General features: G+C 40.8%; 1 protein-coding gene across 4 annotated transcripts in view; it reads left to right on the forward strand.

Annotated features, from left to right (window-relative positions):
- The window catches only part of LOC126281172 (unconventional myosin-IXAa-like), a 312,562-nt gene that overhangs the window by 269,419 nt on the left and 23,271 nt on the right, over positions 1-19,872 (forward strand). For all 4 annotated transcript variants that reach the window (XM_049979854.1, XM_049979856.1, XM_049979857.1 and 1 more), the window contains 4 exons: positions 2,384-2,610; positions 3,421-3,701; positions 11,205-11,460; positions 18,923-19,148. In XM_049979854.1, coding sequence (XP_049835811.1) covers positions 2,384-2,610; positions 3,421-3,701; positions 11,205-11,460; positions 18,923-19,148 — 990 coding nt within the window. The remainder of the gene's footprint in view (positions 1-2,383; positions 2,611-3,420; positions 3,702-11,204; positions 11,461-18,922; positions 19,149-19,872) is intronic.

Raw genomic sequence — 19,872 nt, forward strand, 5'->3', positions numbered from 1 at the left:
GCATTCTTATGCAATCAGTCAACTGCACCTGTGCTAACAGCTGTCTGTGATGTAGCAAGTTATACGATCTTAAGTCAGATATACTTCTTGTCTACTGTTTAATGTTTATGTATGTCCAGACCGTGTAGACATTCAAAATTTTTGGTGTTAGACATCAAAACTTGATACTATTAGTGAACTATAAATACAGAAAAATAAAAATCAGCAGAAGAAATTGAAACATCCTGTAATTCTGGATTTGGTGGTCTAAAAGTATGAACTACAAACATTTTCAAGAAAATATATGTATGTGCTCAAAATGTAATTCAACAGTGTTTCAGTGTTTTTATCTCACTCTCTCTCTCTCTCTCTCTCTCTCTCTCTCTCTCTCTTAAAGAGGGGTATCCTATGTGCAGGTTGGGTGAGATGTATGTATAGGGCGTTACAAAAAGGTACGGCCAAACTTTCAGGAAACATTCCTCACACAAAAATAAAGAAAAGATGTTATGTGGACATGTGTCCGGAAACACTTAATTTCCATGTTAGAGCTAATTTTAGTTTCGTCAGTATGTACTGTACTTCATCGATTCACTGCCAGTTGGCCAATTAAAGAAAGGTAATGTTGACTTCGGTGCTTGTGCTGATATGCGATTCATTGCTCTACAGTACTAGCATCAAGCACATCAGTACGTAGCATCAACAGGTTAGTGTTCATCACGAATGTGGTTTTGCAGTCAGTGCAATGTTTACAAATGCAGAGTTGGAAGATGCCCATTTGATGTATGTATTAGCATGGGGCAATAGCCGTGACGCGGTACGTTTGTATCGAGACAGATTTCCAGAACGAAGGTGTCCTGACAGGAAGATGTTTAAAGCAATTGATCGGCATCTTAGCGAGCACAGAACATTCCAGCCTATGACTGGTGACTGGGGAAGACCTAGAACGACGAGGACACCTGCAATGGATGAGGCAATTCTTCGTGCAGTTCACAATAACCCTAATGTCACTGTATGGAGAGTGCTATGGGAGAACCAGTTGTTTCCATACCATGTACAGCGTGTGCAGGCACTATCAGCAGCTGATTGGCCTCCATGGGTACACTTCTGCGAATGGTTCATCCAACAATGTGTCAATCCTCATTTCAGTGCAAATGTTCTCTTTACGGATGAGGCTTCATTCCAACGTGATCAATTTGTGAATTTTCACAATCAACATGTGTGGGCTGACGAGAATCCGCACGCAATTGTGCAATCACGTCATCAACACAGATTTTCTGAGAGCGTTTGGGCAGGCATTGTTGGTGATGTCTTGATTGGGCCCCATGTTCTTCCATCTACACTCAATGGAGCACGTTATCATGATTTCACACGGGACCTGTGCTGCTAGAACATGTGCTTTTACAAGTATGACACAACATGTGGTTCATGCACGATGGAGCTCCTGCACATTTCAGTCGAAGTGTTCGTACACTTCTCAACAACAGATTCGGTGACAGATGGATTGGTAGAGGCGGACCAATTCCATGGCCTCCACATTCTCCTGACCTCAACCCTCTTGACTTTCATTTATGGGGGCATTTGAAAGCTCTTGTCTATGCAACCCCGGTACCATTCTTCATGCTCGTATTGTGGATGGCTATGATACAATACACCATTCTCCAGGGCTGCATCAGCGCCTCAGGGATTCCATGCGACGGAGGCTGGATGCATGTATCCTTGCTAACGGAGAACATTTTGAACATTTCCTGTAACAAAGTGTTTGGAGTCACACTGGTACCTTCTGTTGCTGTGTGTTTCAATTCCGTGATTAATGTGATTTGAAGAGAAGTAATAAAATGAGCTCTAACATGGAAAGTAAGCGTTTCCGGACACATGTCCACATATTTTCTTTCTTTGTGTGTGAGGAATGTTTCCTGAACGTTTGGCCATACCTTTTTGTAACACCCTGTAGATATAAATTTAATAGAATTGAAATGTGATTTTGCAGCAGTGGGCTGTGTCACTGACAAATTTTTTTCCTTACATTGTCTGCAACACAGTAATTGGTGCAGCATGAGATTGTGAATAATTAAATGCAAGAGGAAAGCATAATTTTTATTTTCAAAGTACTAGTAGGAGTTCAGGGAAAGGTGCCTAGAAATACGTTAATCCCAGTAACATTATGTAAATTTGGAAACAGTGCAAAGATGAAATGATTTTTGCAGGGGGAACTGTAAGATGCAGTCACTGTTGCACCCCAGTGAAAGTTTTAAATATCATGACAGAATTTTTATTCATTGCTATCAATTCTTTTTCTACATTTTTTTAAATGTTCAGAACATTTACTGTCAAAATTCATCCATACTGTTATGGGATGAAATACATGTGCTTACTTTTTTTAATTAGTTTTGTGCTTGCTTTCCAGACTGCAAGTTAACATGCCACAAGAAGTGCTATACACGAGTTATTGTGGCTTGTGGTAAAGAAGGCCATGGTGAAAGTGGGTATACTAGTGAGGGTCGTCGTGTATTTGGCGTTCCTCTTCACCTCTTAGCAACTGGTGATGGGAAGGTACCTGCTGTTGTTGACCGCTTAATCACCACCATTGAAATGCATGGCTTATATACAGAGGGAATCTATCGGAAATCTGGAGTGAGTATAAGGCAGCACTAGAAAAAAAAGTGTAATTGAGTGATAACTTGATATGATATGTCATATATCTATTGCAACGTAATGATAATTCTCAATCAATCCAAGATGTGTGTCACCTTTTTCGAAGATCAGATATTAGAATTGATACTATTGGTCCTTTGCGATTCCTGGAAAGTATAGGAGAATGTTCAGCTGTTGCCAAGTGATTTCTAGTTTTTAACTTATGACAATGATTGTTTATTGGACAATGTATCAGTTGACACTTCAAGAACACTTAGGATGTTTAATTGAAACAGTGATCATCTGTGTACAGCTGAACATGTATTTCTGTTTGTTTCGTATTCTTCTTGTGTGATGTGGTTAACTTTCGATTTTTGTTCTGGAAGAAATTATTTTATGTTCAGTTCTGCAAGATTCGATAGGGACTCTACTGTTGTTAATTATTCATGCAAGTAAATTACCTTCATTTGAGAAATTTACATGCAGCTATCGTCTTCATGTTCTGTAATCTCACCTATTATAAATATTGTGGCAACCGAAATAAAATACTTTCTGCCATCAAATATTGTATACTGTTACAAAAATGCCCAAGCAAGGTAGTTGAGGATTCCGATGGGCTTCTTAACTAGACTTGAGTTTTTGCTTATCACACTGAAATCTTTGGTAGAAGTAAATACAGTACCACATTGTAGGCTGACATGATCAGAAGACCACATCATCTGTAATCTTTTTATTTTAAATACTTGGCATTTAAACTGCTGTGTAAACTTACGTCAGAGGTCTTTATTTCTGGTGTTTATTTTGTTACAGGTGAGTTCTAAAGTGAAGGAATTAAAGGCAAGAATTGAAGACGAACATCTAGATGATATCAACTTCGGAAGTTATCATGTTCATGTATTGGCAGCCGTATTGAAGAGCTTCTTGCGTGAAATGCCTGAACCTTTGTTAACATTTGATAGTTATGAAGACTTTTTACGTGCTGGCAGTCTTACAGATCCTCATGATCGTGTGTTGACCCTCTTCGCAATAATTAAGAAGTTACCAAAGCCAAATTTCGACCTTGTTGAGAGACTTGTATTCCATCTTGCAAGGTATGTTTTTTTATTTATTTTCTAATTTTGGCTTTTAGAATCAGTTACATTTACACTTTTCTGGCTTATGAGTATAAATCTGTATAGTACTAAGATTCATAAATTTTTTGTCTGACAAGGAGATCCCCTGCAGAAACCTTTGGATGCAGATAGGTTTTATCAACATGCGTCCAGCAAACCTCTCATAACTTAGCACAAACATGTATAGCTTTTACTAACAACATCATTGAATGTTTGATTTAGTGTCACATGATGTTCAAGACGTATGAGAAGCACCCAATATTAAAATAGAAAAGATGATTATTTCCATGATAGCACAGGTCCATTGTAAATTCAAGATGACAGGCAAACTGCATTTCCCTGAGGTAAGTGATATCCAGAAGAGTAATAAAGTATAACCCCCTGTGAATTTTCAGTGAAGTGCTGCTAGTAAAATTTTCAGTTTTTTTTTAAACAAGGGCAATATTTAAATGTAGTGTTCCTGGGAGCTGTGTGCATTTTCCAGTTCTCTTCTGGTGTGGGAGAGAGCTGCATAACTTCAGCAAAATTGATACTACATTGCTGTTTGAACCATGAAGAAAATACATTATCTCACCAGGCACTGCCTTCTGAACTATGATGAAAATAATGGGAAAATGTAGCAAAACAAGAAACTGAACTCTGAATGTTTGGCCCAGTGGCACACAAAATGGAACTTACATAACACAAAATAAATACACTCCTGGAAATGGAAAAAAGAACACATTGACACCGGTGTGTCAGACCCACCATACTTGCTCCGGACACTGCGAGAGGGTTGTACAAGCAATGATCACACGCACGGCTCAGCGGACACACCACGAACCGCGGTGTTGGCCGTCGAATGGCGCTAGCTGCGCAGCATTTGTGCACCGCCGCCGTCAGTGTCAGCCAGTTTGCCGTGGCATACGCAGCTCCATCGCAGTCTTTAACACTGGTAGCATGCCGCGACAACGTGGACGTGAACCGTATGTGCAGTTGACGGACTTTGAGCGAGGGCGTATAGTGGGCATGCGGGAGGCCGGGTGAAAGTACCGCCGAATTGTTCAACACGTGGGGCGTGAGGCCTCCACAGTACATCGATGTTGTCGCCAGTGGTCGGCGGAAGGTGCACGTGCCCGTCGACCTGGGACCGGACCGCAGCGACGCACGGATGCACGCCAAGACCTTAGGATCCTACGCAGTGCCGTAGGCGACCACACTGCCACTTCCCAGCAAATTAGGGACACTGTTGCTCCTGGGGTATCGGCGAGGACCATTCGCAACCGTCTCCATGAAGCTGGGCTACGGTCCCGCACACCGTTAGGCCGTCTTCCGCTCACGCCCCAACATCGTGCAGCCCGCCTCCAGTGGTGTCGCGACAGGCGTGAATGGAGGGACCAATGGAGACGTGTCGTCTTCAGCGATGAGAGTCGCTTCTGCCTTGGTGCCAATGATGGTCGTATGCGTGTTTGGCGCCGTGCAGGTGAGCGCCACAATCAGGACTGCATACGACCGAGGCACACAGGGCCAATACCCGGCATCGTGGTGTGGGGAGCGATCTCCTACACTGGCCGTACACCTCTGGTAATCGTCGAGGGGACACTGAATAGTGCACGGTACATCCAAACTGTCATCGAACCCATCGTTCTACCATTCCTAGACCGGCAAGGGAACTTGCTGTTCCAACAGGACAATGCACGTCCGCATGTATCCCGTGCCACCCAACGTGCTCCAGAAGGTGTAAGTCAACTACCCTGGCCAGCAAGATCTCCGGATCTGTCCCCCATTGAACATGTTTGGGACTGGATGAAGCGTCGTCTCACGCGGACTGCACGTCCAGCACGAACGCTGGTCCAACTGAGGCGCCAGGTGGAAATGGCATGGCAAGCCGTTCCACAGGACTACATCCAGCATCTCTACGATCGTCTCCATGGGAGAATAGCAGCGTGCATTGCTGCGAAAGGTGAATATACACTACTAGTGCCGACATTGTGCATGCTCTGTTGCCTGTGTCTATGTGCCTGTGGTTCTGTCAGTGTGATCATGTGATGTATCTGATCCCAGGAATGTGTCAATAAAGTTTCCCCTTCCTGGGACAATGAATTCACGGTGTTCTTACTTCAATTTCCAGGAGTGTATATTGAACAACCTACCCGCTAGGTTAGCCGAGAGCACTAATGCACTGCTTCCTGGACTCGGGTAGGCATGCCGGCCCTGGATCGAATCCGCCCAGAGGATTACTGATGTCGGTTGGTGTGTCAGCCAGCCTGGATGTGGTTTTTCAGAAGTTTTCCACATCCCGTTAGGTGCATGCTGGGCTGTTCCCCATGTTCTGCCTCAGTTACACAACTCACAGACACATGAACACGTTTGCACTATTCCATGGATTACACTAGACACAGGCAGCTGGGGTACACTAATTCCATCCTGGGGGATACGGGGTGGCAGCAGGCAGGGCATCTGGCCACCCCTTAAAACTAAACTTGTCAAATCCGTTTATAACCATGCCGACCCTGCAAAACTACAGGACAAGGCACCAGCAAAAGAAAGAAAGAAATATATTGAACAACACTGTCAACTGTTGATTTCAGCATAAGTCATAAGAGGTAATGTGTCAGAATTAATATCAGGTTTGTCATTATCTTTGTGCATGTGGAAATACCTTTTAGGAAAAAAAGGGGCGATAACAATCACAAAGCAACTGCTACAGTGCATAGTGATTGTCAGTTTAAATTATGAAATACAACTCCTCTGAATGTGAAAGAGGCAGTGGTTAAATACACAAAATATATGGTTTGTTGGTTAATATCAACCAGTTTTCAAACACACTGTGATTTAACAGTCCCAACTTTTTAAATAGATTATGTAGGCTTTAGTTACAATACCTTCCATGTGTTCTGTGGGGCTGCTTCTCCCTAATGGTGACAACCTGTGTATGAGATGGTACTCCATTATGTAATGCTCATAGGTCACTAGGTGTATGAAGATTGCCATTCAAAAATAGGAGACAGTTAACTAGTACTGTATCAGTATGGTGAACACAATGCTAATGTTTAGTATGTATAAGATAGTACTACACATGTATTATGTTCATCAGAAAGTAATTTATTGCCATCTGAGGAGGATCATTGACCAACGTTGCTTTTCAACTCCAGATACACTTGAGTGTCATCATTGACTTTGCCCTAATTTATTCTAATTTCAATTCATATTGCTTTTCTGAGAGGGCTTCACCAAGACTCTCTTACTTACTCTTTCTGATTGCATTATCTTATCTCCATTTTCAGACGTAATTATTGTTGTTGTTGTTGTGGTTGCTGCTGCTGCTGCATGTGTGGGCTTCTATCCTGCCTTCCTACCCCATCATGTTCACACCATTTTTGTTGCCTTTTCTCTTAATTTCTTTCTTCTTCTTGCATCTAATCCAACCAACTGTGAACCAAGCAAAACATAAACGAGTACTTTTTATTCTCTCACTCAATTGTTGTTTTTGTTCCTGGTGAAGATTCTTCCATGTTTCTGGGGAACATTTAAAGGTGTTTTTTCCCAAAATTTTCTATGTTTTGAATGTCTTCTTGAGTTGTGTTAAATATTTATTAATTTTCTGGGATCTGTTGTTTGCTTGTTTGGTCAGTCCATTGGTTTGAATGATTTTAAGGTTTGGACTTCGTTAATTTTTCCAAAATATATTTTTAGTGATTTGGGGTCATCCTATTTCAACAATTTGGGGGAACCTACAATATTTGTCATATGTTCTGTTTTGGATATTGAGATTTGTAGGCCTTCCTTCCCTGATATTCTTGTAAGGAGGTTTGTGTTATTAATGATTGTATTCTTTGGAAAGGACTGCAAGGTCATCCACAAAGGCCAGGCAGTTGATATTGATTCCTTTGTGCCTCATTCCTAATTTTATATGTTGATTCACTCCAGCCTTTTGAAGCCCACTTCCTCATTCATGATGATTCTTTTCAAAACACAAGTGAAGAGTGCAGTGGCGACTCCATCCCCTTGCCAGATTTAATTTTCTGATTTCAAATGGTTTAGAAATTTTGCCTGGATTTTAATATTTGATTTAGTGTTCATGACAAATTATTTAATGAAACTGATGAGTTCATTATCCACTCCAAATTCTTCTTGACTTTATGTCACCAAGAGCACCAACCAGTTGTCGGCCCAAACAAATGGGTATTAACGAACTGTGGCCAAGAGCAGAGTTGACCATCCAGAAGAACAAACTGCTGACCACAACACATTCTATTTACACATCCCTTGTTCCTGTAATCCTGATCACTCTTCACTAGCCTCCTGCCTTCCAGCACTCCCACACTGCCCCAGGATCCTAACCTCACTCATCCTGAAGGCACACTCCAGCAGTCACCCCTTCCTCTGCTCTGCCTACCCCTTCCAATCCACTCCTCCACATCATCATAATCATACACCTCATGACAAAGTCCTGGTGCCATGTTGCATTCCTATCCCATACACTTGCCTCTCCTTCCCCCATCTGCCTCCCTCCCACCTGTCTGTTAATCTTTCTCAATGCTCTCTCCTTCCCACTCCCCACCTTCTTTGTCCCCCTCTCTCACTACGCACACACACACACACACACACACACACACACACACACACACACACTGTTCACTGCCTGTCAACAACGTGATGGCACTGCTATTCAATGAGTTGTTACCTTTACTCCTAATTTATATATACTCCACCACAACTTTCATTATAACAAACATTGCATTTTCATCTAAGATGACATGATATTGTTAAGTAGTTTAGGACCAGTACATCCTGAACAATGGCATTGTAGTTCAATAATACATATCATTTCATATTTAGTTTCAATTGGTCCTTATCAAGACCATTATCTATTTGTTTTCTTCTAAATGAACATGCTCATATATGCACATATTTAAGGCTTCTTGCTTCTTAGTGGGATGAGGGAACAATCATATAATCATCATCTTCATTAAAAAATATTCATTTGAAGAAAATAAAGAAATACACCTACAATTGACATTATACAATTACATAAAAAACAAAATACATAATAAAACCAAAGGAATAAAAGTAGATTATCACTGACAACAATGATGAGGCTTTCCAGTGCCACAGAAATATTCAGCAAAGGTGGCCGGAATGTCGTCTCCCAGTGCATATGGCGCTATTAGGCAACAACAGTCGTGCTCACTATGGAATGCAATGAGAATGTCTGTAGCAGTAAAAGTGTTAATTCAGAATCAGTGAGCTGGATAAAAAAACAACAAGAATTTATTGATAAGACACTGCTTCTTCAGTAGAAGCCAAATGCAAGGGACAACAAAAAGTAATTTAAATTTGCGGTTATTTTGCAACCCCAAAGACTAAAAGCAGTAATAATGAAAGTTTTAAAATTAGATAATAAATTTGCATTGCTAAAAAATGTATCACTCAGTAACTTACAATATTAAAAGTTTAAAATAAATTTACACCATTACACTTGTTGCAAATGAAAGCAGAGAAGCAAATAAAATTAGCCAATAGAAAACACAGGAAGTCCAGTATCAGTTAACAGAGGCCACAGCTCTGATGAACTTATACTGAAAATTAATTATTTGACTGCCTTAAGTCGAACAGTCTATTACTCAGATACATACCCAATGGTAAGACAAAGCCAGTTTAATTCACTAATCACTGTCGCATTAATCGACAATCTGATTTAAAGCTCCTGCTCAAAACCAGTCCAATAAACATTTCATAGTAGTGGAAATTAACATAGTCAAACTCATTAGAGAGTGATAATATGTATCCACTATACAGTTCTGCTTTCTAATTCCTGTAAATATGACACTCTCTGTGCAATACGCGAGCTTGCAGCACAACTCAGCCACAGGATCCACAGCCCATGCACCCCAGGTTGCCCGCCCCATCTCATTTTTGGATCTTGCTTGAAGCCTGCTCCCCTCCCTCCCTCCCTCCCTCCCTCCCTCCCTCCCTCCCTCCCTCCCTTTGGGGCACCCCCTGCTTTCGACCACCCACCTCCTCTTATTTAGTCTTTACTCTTTATGCCATCCGAATGTTCGTTTTGCCACTTTGTTGGGCTATTTTCCTCTCCAGTTGATGGGACTGTGCTGTTTACATTCTTCCTCACTTAGTTTCTATCACCTCAGATCAGAGTCCAATGGCCTTGCCCTTCGGTGTCCACCTGCTCTCTCTCCCATCCCTAATCAACCAACCGACCAACTGTTGAAATTCTCTTAATTGTCCAACATTGTCAGTTTGAGTGGTCTTTCAAAGTTAAATATTTTAAGTTTAGATATTTTGCATCACAGTGTGGCTTACAGAGATTTTGCTTCCTCTACTTTGATGTTTCTCTTTATAAAGTGTAAAATTAAATTAACATTTAGCAACTGCAGAGAAAGTGCTAAATACACTTGTGCTAGTTTAATAAGAAACTGACTTTATGTAAAAGTCTGCTATGCTTGTGGTGTATATGATTTGTTTTACTTCATAACAACATGTAACTATTTTTCAAGAACGACTGTGTATATTCTTTTAAAGATCTGTTACCTTTGTTGTAATCTGATATATTGATCAGCATGTATAAGCAGACAGACAGCCAAGATTTTATAAAATTGGATTCGAAAAAGTTTTTTTACTTTAGTAATTAAATAAGATCGATTGCTACTCACCAAGTAATTGCACACGCACATCTGACATGCAGACGGCCACTGTCACCTCAGGGCTTAATCTGATACTATTTTTAAATGTGCTTTGAATGTGCCTGCCTGCCGCTAAATGGTGCCTCTGTGTTGATTAGCAAATATCCTGTTTCATTGTTGTTAGTCCAGATTTTTGTTACTTTTTTGCACATTAATTTCTAAACTATTATGCTGTGTGGTAACAAGAAAGTGCTTAATTATTATAGGAGAGTATTGCTTACTTTGTTATATACTCTTTAAATAATAATAATGATGCTACCAGTAGTGTGTGTGTGTGTGTGTGTGTGTGTGTGTGTGTGTGTGTGTAATAATCCGTGGAGGAATAAATAATTAAATAAATTTTTGTCATTTTTAAACTAAAAATGACAGATTTTGGATGTTCAGTAAACTTTTCGCCTTATCGGACTTCATCCTCTGGAATAGCTGATCTTTAGATATCCTCACAATGGTAGTGTGAGCAAACTTTCAGTATTTTAATTTTGTCAAGTTAATATATAATATACACAGTGAACTAACAGCTAACTTACTAGTTATGTTTTCTAATTATCCATTCCACACATATCTCTCTCTCTCTCTCTCTCTCTCTCTCTCTCTCTCTCTCTCTCTCTCTCTCTCTCTCTCTCTTTCTCTTTCTCTTTCTCTTTGAGTCCATGAATTCATTGCGTTGTAGCTTATTTTACTGCAAGCACTGCTATAATGCACTGAATGTATTCTCCACTTATTCACTTATTGCAACCTGTTCTCAATGATACGATACACACATATTTGCTATTCTTATTTTCCTGACACCATTTTGTAGAGTGGCATCACATGAAGACGCAAATCGGATGAATGCAAGTTCACTGGCAATTGTTTTTGCACCCTGCATCCTCCGCACAAATAAAACAGTTCCGGCACAAGATTCACTGCACGACATTGGACGACAGACTCAGTGTGTGGAGACAATCATAGCAGATCAGTTACGTAAAGTCAAGTCAACGTTGGCTGATATCGATACATTGGACAGCGCCTGCCACACAGCCACGCACCGACTTTCATCCCTTCGTAGCTCCAAGGTACATGTTAGTCCTTTTATGCGTCTGCTTTTTTAAGCAGAATATATTTTTTCTTTTGTTGATTCATTTAGGGCACATTTGGCAGTTTCTTAATAAATTTATTGTGTTGTTGATACTGTTCAGTATTGGATGACTGAAATGTTAGATAATTATTGTGAATTCCTACCTCTCCACATTCTCTCTTCTTCTCTCAAAGTATACTTTAGAATGGTGCCGGGTACACCATCTGAAGTCACTGAATGACTTGAGTCAAATGCTTCCTTTGAGAAAGTAAGCATGAAAGCTTCATAGATGTACAAAACCACATGCAAATTTTCAGATGATGCAAACATTGAAAATAGATGTTTCCCTCAACATCTGGTAAAGGAGGGAAGCCTTGCAAGGGTTGGACAAAGGTTTCAAAGTAAGTATTACAGGAGCTCAGTAAAGAGAAACTCTGCCCTAACACAACTCTTTGACATAACTTTAGCCATACTCTTCGGCTTATTTGCGTTTTGTAAAGCGTGTGAACGTGTTCCCTGTGGCTAACATAAGTGGAAAACACTCAGTATGTTTTCCAGCATACTGTGTACACAAACAACCAACCAACGGACACTAATAACTGTAAGTAAAGCAACAAAATCTAACGTATAATGTGAATAATTCTCGCCACACTCAGTGCATACATGTTTCCTTTATATATCTTGTCATATCTATATAACTCCCACACTGCTGCAGACAAACAATAAAGATGTACCATCTGATGATCAACCACTAGGCGGTTCGAATCCAGTAATGGAAAAGAAAAAGAATTGAAGAAAAAAACAAAAGGTGATACTTTGTTGTTATCAAGTAAAGTATTAGTTGAGCCTTTAGTTTGATTGTGCTCCTCCCTCCCATTGTTTCCTGTAGTGTGCTAGTGATACTAGCATGTATCTGGAAATAACATATGTGCTTGTGAGAGAATAATTGTAGGTGTACTCCCATGTTCCTGTTAACTGTAGGTTACAGCTGCCTTTTGTCAAAATATCCCATTACAATTTTAACAAATACATTCCAGCCTCCCACCCACAAGCAATATCGTATGAATTTCCATTTAAAGATGGTATGACTTTTGTAACCACCGAGTTTAAGAGAACAGAAAAATATGAATTGCACCATAATCCAAGTTTGTGTCATTCTGAAATTTATTTTCGTAATAGCAGAGAAAATGAAATCAAGCTTTAACTGCTGGGCAGTTATGTGGTGTATTGCATCGCTGATCATACGGCTTCATCTGATCCACGATTGGTTTCAGTCAGGCCCATTGGAAGAAATTCAGAGTAGGAGGGGGGGGGGGGGGGGGGGCACCTGGAATATGTGATACATTTTCTGATGTTCCTCCTGACACTCAACTCACCTTGAGTTTGCAGCTCAGTGCTGCAGACCATTGAAACTTTGCTTAGACTGCGCATTCAGAGTGCCATATTGATGCCACTAGGTTCGAACAACAGAGACAAACGTTGTGTATTTTCAACTTTTCATGGTGTAATGAATAGTCCATTAAATTTTGGGCATGCACCCGCACCAATAAAATTTCTTCCATTGATACTTTGGCTGCATATTGTCAAACTATCCTCAGAGGATGTCTGGACAATACGCGGCCAAAATGTCAGTGGAAGAAATTTTATTTTCATGGCTGCATGTTCGAAATTTAATGGTCTTGAAACATATACATGTTTCCAGTGTGAGCGTGAAGGTATGGGCTATTTGGTCATGTATATGCAGAGATCTGTGGAAACAGCTCAGCATCTTGAAGGGATGCGGTGAGAAAGATTTATGCCTTTGGATTAGTGCAAACAACACACTCCTTTCTTCCAGGAGTGCTCGTTCTGCAAGTTTTTTGGAAGAGCTTCTGTAAAGTATGGAAGGTAGGAGACGATGTACAGGCAGAAGTGAAGCTCTGAGGACAGGTCGCGAGTCGTGCTTGGGTAGCTCAGATGGTAGAGCACTTGCCCGGGAAAAGCAAAGGTTCCGAGTTCAAGTCCTGCTCCGGCACACAGTTTTAATCTGCCAGGAAGTTTCATATCAGCGCACACTCCACTGTAGAGTGAAAATCTCATTCTGAACACACGTGTTACGTACCGCTTACTGCCTACAACTGTGCTAGACATTGATTCATCGCAAATGTTGGTTTTAGACAAGGATGACACGAAAATTACCAACTGAATTTGAAATTTGCCGCTTTGAACAATGACATTGGGGGCTATAACTTGGTGATCAATCGTTATCTGTCTCTGTTGGTCCATTGTGGGCACAGGACATCAGCTGGTCAAATATTAACAAATAAATTCGTCAAGCAGCCACACAGTTGAGAAGTTATTTTATTTTATTTTTGCTACCAATTTCTGCAGTTCGTTATGCCACCTTCAGGCCAAACATGCACCTCTCTAAGATAATTGATATTGGCATATTGGGGCCATATGTTCCTGGATGTCGTGAATTCTCAAGTGCTTCCTTTGAAGACTTGACTGCAACTGCACTGGTGTGAGTTGCTGTCAAGTCTTCAAAGGAAGCACTTGAGAATTCACGACATCCAGAAACATATGGCCCCAGTATATCAATATCCATTATTTTTTATAAGTATGTGTGGGGCCTGATGATGGCATAATGAATTGCTGAAACGGGTAGTGAAAATAAAATAAAATAATTTCTCAACTGCACAACTGTTTGGTGAATTTCTTTCTTAAAAAAACTTCTTCTTTTGTTGGTTCATGCTTAAAGTTCTGTGCTAGTTGTTTGGTAGTTTTGTGCAAGTCTTTATGTGCACCTTTACTGACTATTTGCAAAAGTCTAGCATTAAGTAGATGGTGAATGTCACCAACTGCAGGAGAAGTGCATGGAGGATTATTTCTTTACCTTGTACAAAGATAAACATGTTTGCTTGTTGTGTAGTGATTCCTGTCAGTTGTCAAGGATTCTAATATGAAAAAGTACTTTTCTGTGCAACACATTACTCAGCAACAACTTACAGGACATTAGCAGAAAGACAAAATCAAAATATAGTATGACCTTGATAATCCAGCTCAGGGATCTGCCAATGTCCAGATTATCAAATATGCTGGATTATCGAGGTCATTTTTAAAAACGTGATTTTGAAAAAGGGATATATGCAAAAGCTACAGTTTTAATGTACAAAGGCAAATAACTATTATTAATTAAACACAACAGGTAGGAGTACAGAACAAAAGAATTAATAGGAGGCCTATGTATTACTTTCTTGTAAAAAAACAAAACTGAATTAAAAGTTGAATATCGCAATGGGCTATTGAATCAGTTTAAGGCACAAAATTTTAGAAATTTTCTGTATCCATGTATAACTGGTGTATGTCATTAACTAAATAAAATAAGCACCATAGACTAAGAAAGATCAAGAATAAGCTAATTAATAAAAGTTGCTACCAAGATTTGGTGTAGTTGAATTGGAATCACTGCCTTTAGGAATAGCACAGATATCTCACATTATTGAGGGTTTGCAATGTGATGGACTGGTATATGCACCACTGGTGGTTTAGCTGAAATTCTCTTCTGAGCCCTTTGGAACGTTGCAGTAAAGCTAACTTGCTTCTTGGGTTGAGCTCTTTTGTGACAGAGATTATTTTGTATAATGATCAAATTCATAACGTCAGAAGTGCTGCATTGTTGGTTGTTCTGAGCAAAATTCACAAAAGTGTTTAAGGCTTCTGAAGCACTAGCCCAAGGCGTGTGTTGCAGCAATTTCTTCCTCGTCATTCTCAGTTCCTGGTGCCTCCTGTGGGTTGAAAACATTTGGTAACATCTTTGTTAACTAAATTTCTGTCACTGTTGATCCGTTCTTCAACACCTTCTGCTGGAAACGCACTCAGTTTGTTAGTGGACATTGAATTTATCACTCACACAATTTTAGAGTGATCAGCTGTCGACATATCTTTATTTACATTGATTTCACCTCGACTCCTTTGACTAGTTTAAGCTTAAGTTTTCTCCAGGCCTAACAATGCAACTGCCTTATATTGATGGGAATATATTCAATCAGTGAGGTAGATGATTGTTAGTGATGAGGTGCCACTCTGAACAGTTATGATGTTTCTTGAAAGAGTTGAATTTACTGTGAACTGTGCTGAGCTAAAAATAAGGAGTAACTTCTTATGTATGCCAGACTGCAGAGTCTGCTGGATTATCAAGTGCCGGATTACACATTGATTATTTCCTTGGACACACATAGGTTGGCCAAACTAAGAGTACAGTGTGACACTGCAGTTATAGTTAGTTTTGCAATGAGTAAGAAAGTTGGCATATCATTAAAGCCTTTTCCTGAAGGCGAAATGTGAGGCATGCTTCTTGGACATTGCAGATTTACAAATAAGTTTATTGAGATGGACAGTTGTTTTGCTGTATTGGTGTGGTGGCTGATGACATTAAAAACAGTTTGTCTAATCATGTTGCCACATGCAAAGCATTTGTGATGACTTTGGATGAGACCACTGATTTGTTAGACTCAGTTCTATTAGCAGTTTCTGTTCGTGATGTAGATGTGGAGCTCAACATAATGGAAGTGTTATTAGCATTACAGCCAGTAAAAGGAACATTTTATTTACTAATGGTGTTTCAGAATTTTATGATAGAAGTATTTATTGTAAAACATCAAAAGTATAGAAATAATGTCCTCCACACATGAATATAAAAGTGAGCATCTGAGGATAGGTTGAACGTAAAATGAATGTACTCCCAAAACCATGTGTTGAGAGGCATAATTTGATTGTGTGGCGAGTTGTGAAAGAGGTGCCATTCCTGTGGGTGCTTTACCCCATAAACATTGTTATGGAAGCTATAGTTCTGACTCTATGTGGAAGGAGTCTTGGTATCGTGTCTCTTGACGAGGCAGCCCAGAAGCTGATGTATATATGTGAATCAGATGGATGGGTCACCAAAGTTTGCCCATGCCTGATCTGTTGTAATGAAATCCAGAACAAAATACATTAGTGACAATACAAGATAAGGTGTCACTACCTCAGCTGTTGAAGCACGGTGACTACCTGGCAGAAGGCCTCTGCCAATTATCTGACTCGTCCACTTACAAACTCTGCCAAAGTGATCCCAGACCAGAAGTCCAACATAACCTTCAATCCATGCTTAAAGTGTTAGGTCCTTGTCAGAACCTCCCCCCTGAACTCATTTCCCTTCTCACCCCTGTGACACACTCCACATCCACCTCCTACATGGTTCCCAGAATCCACAAACCCAACAATCCTAGATGCCCCATTGTATCTGGCAATTATGCCTCCAAGGAAAGAATTTTGGCCATCATTGACCAATTGCCCGCAATCTAGCCTCCTACATCAAAGATAACAACCATTTCCTTCACCGACTCTCCATCACCACCATCCCTTTATTTCTTGGACCCATATTCATCACTGTTGATGCCATCTCCCTATACACCGATGACATCTTCATGATCTGGACTCAGGGACAAGACACCCTACCATCATTCCTTCACAACCTCAACACTTTCTCTCCCATCTGCTTCACCTGGTCCTCCTCAACCCTGTGTGCCACGTTCCTGGACACTGATCTCCTCCTCTCTGATGTCTCCATCTACAACTCTGCCTACCCACCAACCAACAACAGTACCTGCATTTTGACAGCCGTCATCTCTTTCACACCAAATAATCCCTCCCATACACCCTGGCCACCAAAGGATGGCGTTTTTGTAGTGACAAGAACTCCCGGGCCCAGTATGCTGAGAGTCTCACCAAGGCCTTCACAGATATGCACTATCCCCTGGGCCTAGTCCACAAAAAGATATCACATGCCACCCCCCCCTCCCCACCAAATTCTTCCCCCCCCCCCCCCCCCCCCCAAGAACTAGCAATGAAAGGGGGGGGGGTGCCCTCATCATCATCCATTACCATCCTGGACTGAAACAACTGAAACATATCCTTTGTCAGGACATTGATTACTAGTTTTCATGCCCTGAAATGAGGGACATCCTACCCAATCTTCTTCCCACCTCTCCTAAAATGGTGCTCCATTACTCAACAAACCTCCAAAAATTCTAGTCCCTCCCCATGCCACTCCCAGTTCCAACCCCTTACAACAGAAATCATATCCCTGTGGAAGATCCAGGCACAAGATGCGCCCAGTCAACCCACACAGTACTTCTTATCCCAGTCCTGTCATAGGTTTATCCTATCCCAATGCCTTCCCAGTCGCCGGCCGCGGTGGTCTAGCGGTTCTAGGCGCTCAGTCCAGAACCGCGCGATTGCTACGGTCGCAGGTCCGAATCCTGCCTGAGGCATGGATTGTGTGATGTCCTTAGGTTAGTTAGTTTTAAGTAGTTCTAAGTTCTAGGGGACTGATGACCACAGATGTTAAGTCCCATAGTGCTCAGAGCTATTTGAACCTGCCCAGTCAACCCACGCAGCACTTATTATCCCAGTCTGTCATAGGTTTATCTTATCCCAACAGGGGACAAGCCACCTGTGAAAGCAACCATGTCACTTACCAGCTCTGCTGTAACCATTGCACAGGATTTTTATATTATTATGACTACCAACTTGTTGTCCACCAGGATGAATGACGACTGCCAACCTGTGCCCTAGTGCAGAGTCGACCACCTCTGTGGCACAACTTGCAACTGACTGTAACACGCTTGATTTCATTGGCTGCTTCACTATCTGAGCCCTCTGGATCCTCCCTTCCACAACCACTTTCTTTGAACTGTGCAGATGGGAGTTATCCTTACATCAAATTCTCCACTCACAAAATTTTCCCAGCGTCAGCCTACTGCATCCACACCTTCCACCCAAAAGTTTCCAACCCCTCTGTCCTGTCACCTCCTACCTATTATTGTCTCCCACCCTCTTTGTGTGCCACCCCTTGCCAACACATCTGCCCCATCCTTTCCCTTCCTTTCTTCAGTCTCCATCCAACACCCCTCCCCACATCCCTGCCCCACAGCCTCCCGACGCTGCACCTGTTGTCAGTGTAGGTGCTGTGCACTCTGCCACACAGTGCTGTTCTCTTCCTACACCCATACTCTGCTATTGGTTCCCCTTCCTCGCACCATTCAGACTGCTGCTTTCATTCTGTATGACAGCTACATTCCAGTCCGAGCTGCTGGAGGTGCAATTGCGGGGGGGGGGGGGGGGGGGGGGGGGCACTTGCTTGTGTTAATGAATTTGTGTGTGTGTCCTTTTCTGATGAAAGTTTCGGTCAAAAGCTAATGTGTAAGTGTCTTTTCATTGTGCCTGTCTGCAACTCAACATGTCTCTTTACAGTGAGCAGAAATCTATCATTTCCTTATGCAGTTTTCAAGATTGGCATGTTCAGAAAGAGAGGCAGGCAAGATTGTTTATGGTTGTGTAATTAGTATAGATACAGATGATGCTTGCTTTAATTTTTTTTTAACTTGACATTTTATAACTAGTTGTACTAATTTTCCACTCTTACAATTGATGTACAGATATTCAGCCCTGAAGAATTGTTACCAGCTAGTGATTCAGTAAAGAAAACAGATGAAGAGGAAGCACTTTTAATGGAGCACATAGAAGATATACAAAAAGAGAAGGCATTATTGACGTCAACACTACCAAGTCTAACAAGGACCACCTCTGATGATGATATGCTTTCGACAGATCTTGATGATGGTGGTAGCCTGGATGATATGTCAGTGAGAGCTGATGATGATGGTAAGTTGCATTGGCTATCTGATCAGAGTAGTTACAACTTACCTAAATAAAAGATGTGAATAATAAATAAGCCACAAACATTTTACAGACTTATCACATATCCTTGTGTTTTAGAAGCAGTCATCTTTTTCCATGCAGTGTAGTGATTAGCTGTGGTGTTGTTTCCTTGTTTCAAAAGTAAAACCATTTCAAAAGTTAATACTTAAAATGCTATGTGTCTATGTTGTTTACCTCTTTGGTATTAAATTTGAGTCAAATTTTATGAAATAGCAGCAGATTGATTAACACTTTTACAAACAAAAGTGTCAACATTTCAGAGTGTACAGCCAATAAGATCAAAAGTAATCTTGACTAATAAAATCACAGAGCAAGTGAAACATTTTTAAATGTCTAGGATGCAGGATCACACATGAATGCAGCCATGATGTGGACATAAAATTAAATTAATTTCCTTTAATATGTGGAAGGAGTGTAAAAATATACAGAGTAAAGCCAGGAAAGGAAAATAGCTCAAATTTTACAAAATTGTAGCAGTACCACTCCTTCCCTATGGAAGTGAAGCATGCTTGACAATGAAACACCAATAAAGTAGAATATAAATGAAGTACCTAAGAATAGTGGAAGGAAGTACTAGAAAAGATCATAAAAGAAATGAAGATATAAAGAAAGATTAAGGAATATGTAACCTAAATGAAAAAAAAGTGGAAGCACTGTAGAGACCATA

The sequence above is a fragment of the Schistocerca gregaria genome, chromosome 7, assembly GCF_023897955.1.
Source record: "Schistocerca gregaria isolate iqSchGreg1 chromosome 7, iqSchGreg1.2, whole genome shotgun sequence".
In the NCBI taxonomy this organism is placed as follows: Eukaryota; Metazoa; Arthropoda; class Insecta; order Orthoptera; family Acrididae; genus Schistocerca; species Schistocerca gregaria.